The 12,530-nt window shown below is 36.0% G+C and overlaps 1 protein-coding gene across 4 annotated transcripts in view; it reads left to right on the forward strand.

The window, feature by feature from the left end:
• Window positions 1-12,530, forward strand: part of AP3B1 (adaptor related protein complex 3 subunit beta 1) — a 150,426-nt gene that overhangs the window by 41,634 nt on the left and 96,262 nt on the right. For all 4 annotated transcript variants that reach the window (XR_007630479.1, XM_050328755.1, XM_050328753.1 and 1 more), the window contains exon 8: window positions 12,182-12,343. Coding sequence is in view for 3 of the 4 variants with exons in the window: in XM_050328755.1 (XP_050184712.1) it covers window positions 12,182-12,343 (162 nt within the window). In the remaining variant the exon portion in view is untranslated. The remainder of the gene's footprint in view (window positions 1-12,181; window positions 12,344-12,530) is intronic.

Here is a 12,530-nt window from a genome sequence, read left to right on the forward strand (position 1 = left end):
AATGAGAAGATTTGTTAAGAGGGTGCTTGACTATAGAAAATAACAGCATATTTATAGGGCACGACACTTTATAAATAAGCTGATGCAGGAAAATGAAAATTAAACCCATCAGATTAATAAATTCAAGGCTGCTAAAATGCATATTTGCATTTTTATTCAGTAAAATTTACCTTACTTTTTGAGAAACATATGTTGCTTTTGTTCAAGTTGAACTAGTTCCTAGCAAGTAATGATGTAATGTTTTGAATTGATTTCTTGTGCATTTAGAAATCTAAAAGAAATTTGGAATACTTACCAGTTATGGTGAAAGATCTTTTTTTAAGCGATATGCTTAAAATTGTTGCAAAACTTTAATCAGATTACCCATTAACCAAGAATACTTAGTTTTATATTCCAATTTTTAGCTTCTTTGTAGGGTATAATTTTTAATTCCATTTGTAAATGCTGTGAGAAAGAACATCCTTGGTTTATACTATTTGTCTTAAAATACTTGGAGGATGTTTTTTGAAGTAGTTACATATGAATACAGTATCAGAATAACCTCTTTTTCTGTATGAATTGTATTCAGCTTTAACATGTGTTAACTGGAATGAGAGCATGGCACTCATATTCCAACTACCTACTTGGGACTAGAACCAGCAAAAACAATTTCAAGTTTGTTGGGAAACAGCACACTTCGTAGCAGATAAAATGGTGATGAATTCCAGCATAAGTATTTCACCCTGCTCTTGTTGCAGAAGTTGTTGGGACCGCCAAGTTGTTTGCAAACATCTCCTGAACCATAACAGTTTACAGCTTATTCTAAAATAAAATTGTTTTTGGTTTCAATGAGTATGCTGAGTTGCAGTCTGTCAACTCAGAAACTGATTTGCAGGCTGTTCAGCATCCCTGTTTCTGCAAGATGAGGATCGCAAGAGATAGTGGTTGCTTCAGCTGTCCTGGTGCATAAATTTACCACCAAGCTCATGTCCCATCTGGAAGGGGTGTCTTCTAAAAACAGCTGACTTGGTCAGAAGTTCTGACAGTCTTTATATAGAGCAAAATGGAGCTGGGAGGTGTAGTCTTGCAAAAAAGCAATGACTCTCAGGGCTGCTCAGCTTCATTTCAGACAATTGAACAAACTCTCTTGGTGTTCAATTAAGGTTGGAAAAAATGGTGAATTGATATTGATAATGGGCTTCAGTTATAACAAAGTTGCTTATAAGGACTTAAGAGAAGCTTACGTTTTTAGGATTAATTATAGAAGTATTGCTCAATTTAAAGTGCTCAGAATTTACTCAGAATAACTGATGGGGTGGGAGGGAGGGAAGGAGGAATTCAGCCTGAAGAAAATTATCTGAAAGAATAAGGAATTTTACAAGGAAAATGTGAAGTATTTGAATGTGTACGTACATAAACCCATGAATTGTGAAAAGTGAATTACAGAACGAACAGATTGAAAATATTTATTTTGATTGATAGCTCTGACTAAATGTTGGGGTCCCTTCTGACTTCAGCTCTTCTGTGATCTCTTGTCTTTTGTTAAATGCTTTAAAATGTTTCCTGCTCTTGCAGTGTTTTCTTAGTATCTTTCAAGGAGGAATTCTTAGTGTATTCCATAAAGGTCATGGTTATGTGGGATAGAATTCAGTGTCTAATGGCTACTTAGCTCAGCAGGGTCTAATACTGCTTTAAATTTTTTTTTTTCTTACTGTTCCCCATGTTGGAGTGCACATTGAGTGAGCTGTATTTGTGAATGGTAAAGCTTCAAGCACAGCACAGAGGAAATACTGTCTGTCCTTAACTGTTGTAGAACTTCTTAACAGTGTAATGAGCATCCTGAATCAGTTCTTCTGGTTTACTGCAGGAGAGCTTAATAAAACTTCTAAATCCTCTGCTGAGAGGCTGAGAACAGAATGGAAAGGTGTATTCAGGGTAATAGCTTCCTTTTAACTAGGTTACCCAGACAAAGCAGTAAAAGTGAAACAAGCTGAAGTATTTTAAAAATATTTTGTATATATGTCATTCATTTAATAATGAATCCATTTAATAATGAATCAACCTGAATATACCTTTTGCTTCTTTTTTTCTCCAACTCGCAGTAGAGGATCTAGAAGTTTTATTATGCTCTCCCACAATAAGAAGATGAATAAGGAGACATAGTTACATATTTAAGAAATATTCAGAATAGCATTCAATCTTCTAGGATAAAGTTAATTGTGATATGTTGTGCATTACTGAATTGACATATCATCTACAGTCCGTTGTTGACCTCAATGAAGTTTCTTTGTGGATATACCAGATGATAGTTTCACTGGTTATTTTATTTTATTTTGGTTTGGTTTGTTTTATCTTTTTTATCCACTGCCCTAAAAGATTGTGAGACCAGAGAATTTTCTTTCCCAGAGATATAAAGCAGTCATCTCACCTTCAACTTGCACTAAGCTGTCCTCTTCAGACACAAGGAAACCACATACATCAGTAGATTTACTTGACCCTGATTGGGCTGATACAAGCAAAAGATTAAATTTAGGAAAGCTAGTTTACAGTGAAGTTATGTGTTATGCTACTTATTTCTTCCTTTTTTAATGCACCTATTAGAATCCTCAGTCTGAATCAGGGCAGTATGGATTCAGTTACTGCTCCCTTTTTGTTATAGTGCAGGACTCCCTGGCCAGGTTCTTTTAGATATACATGAAGTGGGGTTAACGTTTAATATCAGATGCACTTATTTGAAGATATTTAATGAAACATTTGGGTCATTAAAATGGACTGTCTAGCTATTTTACTGTCACAGAAGTTTTGTTTCTCCCTATAGTTAATTATAGGTTTTTATTTTTCCTAATAAGATGAGAATACCATAACACATAGATTTATAACAAAAAATTACCTCAAGTTGGTTGTGGAAAGTTTATTTCTTGTAACTCTAAACTAAACTTTATGGTCATTATGAATATAATCTAAGAATATTTTCATGATCACTGTATAATAACCTCTTCTGTCACTGAAAGGGACCATTATTGGTTTTCTACTGTTCCTTCATCTTCCCCATCTCTTCCCTTATGTTAGGGATAGTGTTTGAAAGGAAGTCTGGATAAAGGAATTAATCCAGCAGAAGAAAAACTGAAGAGAGGGTTGAATTTCAGGCACATTAATTTCCTGATTTGCTTTGCTTTGTGGCTTCTAGACACTAACTGCTGGCATAAGAGAAGTACAGTCTGTAAATAAAAATGCTATGTATCTTTGCAGCAAAGTATATTGCTGTGGTTTCTGTTACTGCCATGACAGACTCGCAATGGAATAGCAGCAGTGAGTAGAATCTGTGTAGGCAAGTTCTTTAGGACAGCTGTATCTACTCAAACTAAGAAAGCAACCCCTGACTTTCCTGCAGATTTGACCAGCAGTTTCCACATAGTCCATCCAGTGCTGTAGTCTTGCCTTCTTGACTCTGGATAAGGTTCTTTTTTATTATTTATATATAGATTAAGAGGTATTCTAACCATTTGTTACAAATAGGTTAAAATTGTTTTTATCTCTGTCTAAATCATTGACTTACAGAGATGAAAATTAATTGGAAGTAAATGGAACTATTTTTATAGAAATCTAAATATTAACTGTCTAACTGCTAGTCATTTTTAATTTAAATATCAGACGTTGCAGATCCCTGTGAACCACCAAAGTTTCTGGCTTTAATTTTGGCCATTTGAATGCTACTTACTCATAGAAAACTCTGTAAGCAATATGAAATGAATACTGTGTTAGATTACTTTGAGTCCTTCCTGGATGCCAAAGTATTTGTGAATTCTGTTCTGGGCATCTTTCTTTGTGGTATTACTCTCTGTCTAGTAACTTGTGTGGTCTTTTCATTGTCGTAACAGGATTTTCTCTGGATATTTAGAAGAGTTGCAAAATAAGCTTCCTTAGCTGCTTTACAAAAGTAAATCTTTATTAATTTTTCCACTGTTTGACAAACACCTGTAAGTGGTCAGACGTCTGCTCTGAGAAAGGTTTAGGTTCCTGAATCTGATTCTGTACACTTCTGTTTGTAATATCAGGTAGAATTCTTGATTAGTTATGGCAGATCTCTAAAGGACCATGGGGAAGAGTAAATATAAAAAAATTCAAATTACTTGGATCAGTCATCTCTTCGTCAGTGTAAACATGAGTTTGTTCCAGTTCATGGTTAGAAAAGTGCTAGACAAGAAGACTGGGGTAACTTAGTCCTGAATTGTAGCAACGTGTCTTTATGATAAAAGGATGATAAGAGAATAAGTATACCACCAGTTGTTAGTGTGAAAATACCACTTGAAATTGAATAAGGGATGTTTTAAGATGCTTTCAGCTCCTTTGTCTACTTAGGCATTAGAATGAAAGAGAAAAAATCTGTAAAGAAGAATTTAATGTCCATCGATGATGTTTAGATGAGCAGGGCACACCTGTCAGGTAAGGATAGCAAATTTCCACCTTCTAGACTTCCAACTACAGATACAGTTAGCATTCTTCAAAAATTTAGATAATTTTGTGTTTTGAAAACTTGAGTCTCCCATCTAACATCTAGAGCTAGGACTGTAGTCCCAATATGATTTAAATATTGGATAAACATTTAGGTAGTTGTAAACAATCCTAAAGCTACATGAAAATGAAAAATAAAAATATGAGTCTGTTTGCATATATGGGAAATATTGTCTTGGTATTTACTTATTAAAAGTGTCCACTTTTTTCCCAGAGAGAAGGAAGTGAATTGCTTTAAGGAGTGAGTATACATGGTTTGTTGTAACTAGAGCATATAGTCGAAACACTACAAAAGCAGGAGCACTGTGAACAATTGCAGTTCTGTACAGGCTGAAGATCTGTGAGGTCCGTGTTCCTCCATACCTTGTCTATAATTCTTGAGGGGTGGTAACTGATCCTAGAGCATGTAGTACCCTTCTCTTGGTTGCAGTAACTAACAACTGGTTTTCTTCATGGTTCATTTGTTGTGCGACCCTGTGGAAGAATACTCTTGCTTGGCAGTTGGTTCATATGTGCTTATAGTCTTGATCTCTTATACTACCTCTTCAGATACTTAAACTGATGTTAAACCTTAACCATCTTAAAAAACTGAAAAACAGCTCAAGCACTTAGCCAAACATCTGAATAAAAGTTCCAAATTCACTTTAATTTTTGGACTTGAGAGAAATAAATTGTAAACTTTTAGCAAGAAGCAAATGGTATATTTTTCCTTTAATTAATCCCTTCACCTTTACTCCTTCTCAATTTTATTTTGCAATATTTAATTTATCCCTTCATGTTCTTCCTTGTACTTGCTTCCTCTCTTCTTACGCTCTATATGTTTTTTCTCTTCTTTGCTTTGCATCTCTGTTTGCACTGTCATTATCGTACCTTTTCCACACACTATTGAAAGGAAGGATTTTTTTTTTTTTTGTAAGAAAGTTATTTTATGCCTCAGTTCCATTTTGAAGAGAATTAAACTGTTTTTAATAAATGAAAGTGATCTAAAAATCATAATGGATTGTTTTAATTCTAGTTGCAAGTGTCACAAGACTTTGTTACAACAGTAATTGGGCTTTTGGGGTTGATGCAGAAAGATGTTCATTATTGCAGCATATTTAAGTCTTAGACCCTATTTTTAGACACCAGTCCACGACTTTAATTGCTGCTTCTTAGAGGAATGAGAACGAACACTTCTTCAGTTTTCACGTTAGTTTGCTATGAAGTTACTTAGCACAGATGTTACTGTAATTGTGATATATTGGGAAAAATTTATTGTTCAGTGGACCTCAAACCCATACTTCCACCTGCACAATGCTTGTCTCAAAGCTGTAGTATAAAACTTTATGAATATTGTCTTTCTGAAGAATGTTTTGTGTTTGTTGTTTTTGTGTTGGTTTTTGTTTGTTTGTTGTTTTTTACTTTTTCACTAATTCTTTTATTTCATTACCTTTTTGAGTTTATATTTAAAAACTATGTGATTGGCTAAGTGAGTTTTTAAAAGCCACTCTAAGGCTGGATTGAAGAGTTGGAGGAGTGTCTCATGTAATAAATGAGTTTGCGTATTCATACTGTATGGGGAAATGGTGGGGCTTTTTTTAGAATGAAATAAACATGTACGTCTGCACTGGAACTGAACAGGGTATTGTATAGATGAGAGTATTATTAGTAAACTACAAATGAAATTTGATTCATATTTTATATATACTAGAAGTTAAGCTAAGTACTATGTGAGTGCAAGTGCCTTAATGTTAAATTTCACCTGCCACAGTTGAATTCTCTTGAATTGGTAGGTGTCTTAGTTCCTTTGGAATTTCCTCTTGGAAATTGATAGGTGTCTTGAATTGCTAGCTTGAGTAGGTGTTCCCTTTGTGTAGCTTAGGTATCAAAGATTTTTAGCAATTACTGATTTGTTCTGATAGATCAAAGACGAGTCCATTTTGGTGTTCTGAAACCCATCTGTGAAGCATGTGGAAGGATTTAGGCATGTTCTCACACAATATGGAAATTTCAGCTCTATCTCGGATATTAATGCTTTAAGTAGGAAACTGTTGTATACATTATGTACTGTTTTCCTTCTTTAAGGATACTGTTCCTGATACAGCAAATGATTACTGATCTTGGTGGGCTAAGGTGGTTTTGGTATTGTAGTCCAATTTGCTGACTAGTGAATAATCCCAAAACTCTTCTTACCTTCAAAACCTATCTTATCCAAACTCTTTGAGAACGGTTCTTAGAAATATTATAGAGGGCTCTGGAAGACAGCTAAAATCTTACCTACTAAATAATTTACTAAAGGCATAAAAAAACCCCTGTGTGTGTATTTCCTTATGAATCTGGGAAAAGAAACTGAAGATCTATAACTTCAGTTCTACCTAACCTAGGAATACAAATATTTGAATCAGTTTTTCAATACAAGATGGAGTTAAGGCTGGTAAAGTAGGCAAATATATTGAGATCATGCTTTGGATGTCGTTGGAGGTTTACTTAAACTCAGTTTGTGGGTGAGTGAAGCTCTGTTTGGAGGTAATTCACATATTATGTGAATGCTTTCCTAAATAGAAGTAACATTCCCAGCTTTTATGCAATATTAAATATAACGTCAAGCAAAATCTCAGTTAAGTGTTAGCTCATTTACCTAGGGACTTTAAAAACACACTAATGGGATTTGCTAGCTGTCAATTTCTTCATTTAAACTGTTAATACTTTATGATGTCCCTAAACTGTATGTCTGGAATAATCTAAGAAAGAATTAATGCATGTTCTTTCACACTAAAATACTCCTCTGCTGTGAATAAATCGTAGTAGGTGGGGAATGCACAGAGTCGATTTGCAGTTCCTAGCCTCGAATGCTAGTGGTCTCAGTTTTTAATCACTTTATTCTCCCAGGGTTCTGAACTTTTTAGTCATTTGCAATTTAGAAAAGCTATTAACTGCACAATTAAATCATGTGCTATTACAAACTGTTAAGTGTATTTAATGCAGTTTAACTAATGACTGCCACTATCCTGTTCTTCTCCCCTTACCCTCCTAGTGCTTTAGAAAATCCTATAGTTCCAGTGATCCTATGACCCCAATTTACTGATCCTGGTGAAAACAAAACATGCTTTTGAAAAACAAACCAAGCAACAAGCTTCTGTTGGACTGATTAGTTGTAAATCAACTCTGAAACTGCATCTAACAGGATTGAAAGCAAGGGAAGATTTGAATCTACTCCCAGACTCTCATGCTGTCTCCCTCTTGTCAGAAAGGATCAGATTACTGGATTTTTTTCTGATAAAGTTGCTGATGTGTACTGGTTGTCGTCAGTTTGAGCTCTAATTAGAACCTGTGAAAGTAAAATATGATTGTCACCAATATCTAGTATTTCTTCAAGGTTGTGTGAAGAAGCATCTTCCACAGTTTAGTGTAAGTAAACCATAGATACTGAAGATTGGAGCGTAAGTGTATAGGAAATTATCTGTAGAAGCTGTCAGTTCTGGATTCAACAATACTAGTTAAAGCTGGAAGACTTTTATCTCCCAAATGTTAGCATCTTATTTTCAGTGCTACTCTGGTAGTAAAAATATTAGTGTTATCAGTGGTTATTTTATACCCCACTCATATGTTATCCATTATACCCAATCATACTTTTTTTTCCTGATTGAAGTTAAGGAGCATGCTGTTCTGGTTGCTATTCTTCTGAATACCCCTAGCACAATTGCTGAGCATGGAGGTCCTTTCTTTGATCTCTGCACAAGGTTTTCCCCTTTTGTTAGAATATGTGGAGGCTTTGGTTGGGCCCAGAGAGTGGTGGTGAATGGAGTTACATCCAGTTGGAAGCTGGTCACCAGTGGTGTTTCCCAGGGCTCAGCATTGGAGCCTGTCCTGTTTTGTATCTTCATTGATGATCTGGACAAGGGGATCAAGTGCAGTCTCAGTCAGTTTTCAGGTGACACCAACTTGGGTCGTCCTGTTGATCTGCTGAAGGGTAGGAAGGTTCTGCAGAGGGATCTGGATGGGCTGGAATAGTCTGAAGTCAGTGGTATGGGGTTCAACAAGGCCAAGTGCTGGGTCCTGCCCTTGGGTCACAACAACACCAGGCAGTGCTACAAGCTAGAGGACTGGCTAGCAAACTGCCTAGAGGAAAACAACCCAGAGGTGCTATTTGACAGTGGCTGAACATGAGCCAGCAGTGTGCCCAGGTGGCCAAGAAGGCCAATGGCATCCTGGCCCGTATCAGAAATAGTGCGGCAAGCAGGAGCAGGGAAGTGATTGTCCCTCTGTGCTCACCACTGATGATGCCACACCTTGAATCCTGTGTTCAGCTCTGAGCCTCTCAATTCAAGAAAGACACTGAGGTGCTGGAGTGTGTCCAGAGAAGGGCAGCAGAGCTGGTGAAAGGTCTAGAGAGTAAGTCCTGTGAGGAGTGGCTGAGGGAGCTGGGATTGTTTAAGCCTGGAAAAAGAGGCTTGGAGACACCTTGTTGCTCTCTACAACTGCCTGAAAGGAGATGTATCCAGATGAGGGTTGAGTGACGTGACAAGAAGAAATGGCCTCAAGTTGCACCAAGGGAGATTTAGATTGGATATTGGGGAAAATTTCTTCGCTGAGGGTTGTCAAGCACTGGAATAGGCTACCCGGGGAAGTGGTGAGTCAGAATCCCTGGAGGTATTTAAAGGACTTGTAGACTGGGCACTTAAGGACATGGTATAGTGCTGGACTTGGCAGTACTGGGTTAATGGTTGGACTCCATGATCTGAGGGGTCTATGCTTCTAAATGTGCAATTGTCTCACTTTGACATAGTCTGTAGTTCAGCTTGAGGCTTTAGGGGTTGTGAATGGTTGAATGTTTTCACTTTGCCTGGTAACTGCTCTCCATGTGTGGGATGATTAATAGAATTTGAAACAATAATTCTGGTACACCAAGAAGCCTGCAGGTTTTTATTTTGCAGTCTTCTGGCTCATACATAATCCTTTGCTTTCCCTTCCGTGGTAATGTGCAAATCTTGCCATATTTCATATCCTTGTTGTCTTAGTAGGCCCCTACAAATTCTAAGTAGGACTTCATCAATTTGATTTTGATGAATTTCAGTTCATTAAACTTATTTCCCTGTGTATCATCATCATCTTTTTTCTGGAACAATTATTTCCTACCAGATCTTAACAGATCAAAGAGGAATATTATGAATTTGCAATGAAATATGTGACTACAAGACAAGAGCACATTAATACTTCTTCTGTAGGGTTATGAAGCAGGTGTTTCAATATAAAGACTTTAATCAGATTTAAATTAAAAGTGGTTTTATGAGAGGCATACATTGCATTATAATTAGTTGGAACTGGGCTCCAAGTATGTCTAACAAACAACTCTTAAAAAAACCCATTAGAAATGTGAGAGTTCAGGCTCTTTCTGTGCAACAGTTATTAATGAGTTAAATACAGTTTCAAACTCTGTATTCCTGTTGAGTTCAGTATTCTGCAGTTCAGTTCATGACGTGCATGTCTGTTAGCAGTCAAGGCGGGGATGCTGAAGACTGAATCAACGAGGATTGCATTATCCTCCCTGTGTTAGAGGAAGCTTCTTCAGTGCAGGGTTGTGAGTCACCGCGATTAAGAAGTTTGTTTTCAAGTTGCCTGTTCTGTAGGCAAGAGAGGAATTCGGTTACCACTTTTCTTGATTTAGCATCCTGAATTTTTAGTTTAGATGTGTGACTGCCACAAAGGTTTGTGGGAAGAGAAGTAAGGAAATTAAAATGCTTCAGTTGCTACTGCAGAAGAAAAAGAGTTTGCTATGGATTCTGTAAAACACTGAGAGCACTGGCATCAAGTACTAAAACTTCACATATCTTCCCATTTTTTTTATTTTCAGTGTCCTTTGAAATCGTAATAAAAACTTCAAATTTACTACCTTAATACATTGTCACTTCTTCCCTCCCTCCCCCTTGTCCTTTCACCTCTACTGAAGACACTTTTGTGGATTCTTTTACTACAACTGAGTTTTGACCAAGGCATGCAGCAAAGGTTTGAAGTTACCCTTGCATGGTTTTCTGAAGACCTGTGTATGTCGGAGGATGCCGCAAGGCCGTGCAGCCTGGCAGCATGGAAAAGAATGTAAATAAGAGGTGAACATCCAATCATATGTGAAGGCTAGTGGTAAATTATGGATAACAGAGCTAAGAATAGTTTTAGTATGTAAGATTCTACAGGAGTGTGTGAGTGCAGTGGAGTGAGAACAGGATGTAATACACGAGATGAAGGAAATAAAAGCTGAATTTAGACCATCATCGTAAGATGCCCAGTTTTATTAATTTGGTCGTCCTCTTATTTAATACAACAACTTGTGTATTTTAATTTCTACTTATTTTTCCATTCACTTTTGATCACTTTGCTACTACCATCTATTATTAAAAAGATACATTTGTCTGTAAAGTAATTATATCTTTTAAAAAACCAGCATTTCGGTATATGGATTAAGTAATTCAGTTTAAACTGTTGTTTAGGGTTGAATATTCTTTAGATAGTTGGACAGAGGTTTCAAAGACAGGCAAGCAGACCTATTGGTAGAGTTGATACTTGGTACCAACAAGCCCGTTGTGACATGAATCGCTCCAGCTACCCAGTTATGTTCTTTGTTGCAATTAGATGTTTTGGTGACAAATTGAGATGGAAGAATTTAGGAGTGCAGACATACAAGTTGGGGAAGTCAGTAGCTTATTTCTTAAGACAAGTTTTTTAATACAGAGTACTCTCAATACTGGTAATCCAAAACACAGCTTCTGAGATCTGACGGTCTGTTTCCATCTTAGTTTTCTTTAAGTTTATGGCCTTTAAATGCAAATTAAATTTAAGCATAATGAAACACTTTAACTGTATTCTTTATCCCTTTCTGTATCAACATCAGAAATTGTAAGATTTGTTGTAATTCACCATGTTTGTGTAAAGTGTGTTCCTTTATATTCTTTTATTTAATTCTGTGGAGTAAATGAAAGGCCCAATTTACTAATATCTCACATTTAATGAATTCGTTCAAGGTGGCATATTGTTTTTTTAAGTGACGTTATGCAGATAATTCATAACTTTATTTAAACAGCTGAAGGATTCGGACTTCATCAGAGAAGACCAGACTCAGAACTCATAACCTTTTACCCACCTAATTTCTTTAAAAACAAAAGTACAAACCAAAACGAACAAACAAAACAAAACAAAAAACCAAACAACCAACCAACCAAAACCCAAAAACCCAACAACAACAACAAAACCCAAAAAAACCCCAACAAACCAAAAAAAACACACCTGTCCCTTTTTTCAGATTTGCTATTTCCACAGATAATTTATATATAACTAGAGCAGGAAGAATGCACAAATTTGCATTAAGTTTTAAAAAAAAGAGGGAATTGTAAGAAACTGACCGTTTTCAGAAGTGTTACTTTCAGATCATAGGCTTTAAGTCCAAAAAGTACCGATATACATACCTTAAATAGTTTATAGAATAATAATAAAAGTATTTCATTTGCAGTTCGTCTTATTTCTAAAGAGATTTTGTATATGTTGTTAATCTCTTTTCCTGTCAGTGCATCTACTGCTTTGAACAAAAAGACAATAGCTAATTTCAAAAAAACTATATAAGTCTTGCATGCAGTTGTGATGTTGTATGTGTGAATAAATTAGTGAATAAAACAAGTTGATTCAAATATTCTCTGTATGCCTTTGTCATTTTGTCTTTTGGTAGGCTGATGAGGGGGTGGATGAATATAATGAAAATAATTTTTATGAATCTGATGAAGAACAGAAGGAGAAGGATCAGAAATTGAAAACCACCTATACCATGGACCCAGATCACAGACTGCTGTTACGGAATACAAAGCCCTTGCTTCAAAGCCGAAATGCTGCTGTATGACAAATTGCTTTTTCGTTAAAATGTTAAACTACTAAATATCTATGTTTTTAGAAAATTTAGAAGATTGAAAAGTAAAATCTCCATCTCTTTACAAGTGTGAAGTTACTCTTCAGTAACCTTAGGAGAAGTATGATGGAGCTGTTTCAAATTTAACTTAGCTTGTAAACAAACATGTGCACTG

This window comes from Myiozetetes cayanensis, unplaced genomic scaffold (assembly GCF_022539395.1).
Source record: "Myiozetetes cayanensis isolate MyiCay16 unplaced genomic scaffold, myiCay2020 scf4, whole genome shotgun sequence".
NCBI lineage: Eukaryota > Metazoa > Chordata > Aves > Passeriformes > Tyrannidae > Myiozetetes > Myiozetetes cayanensis.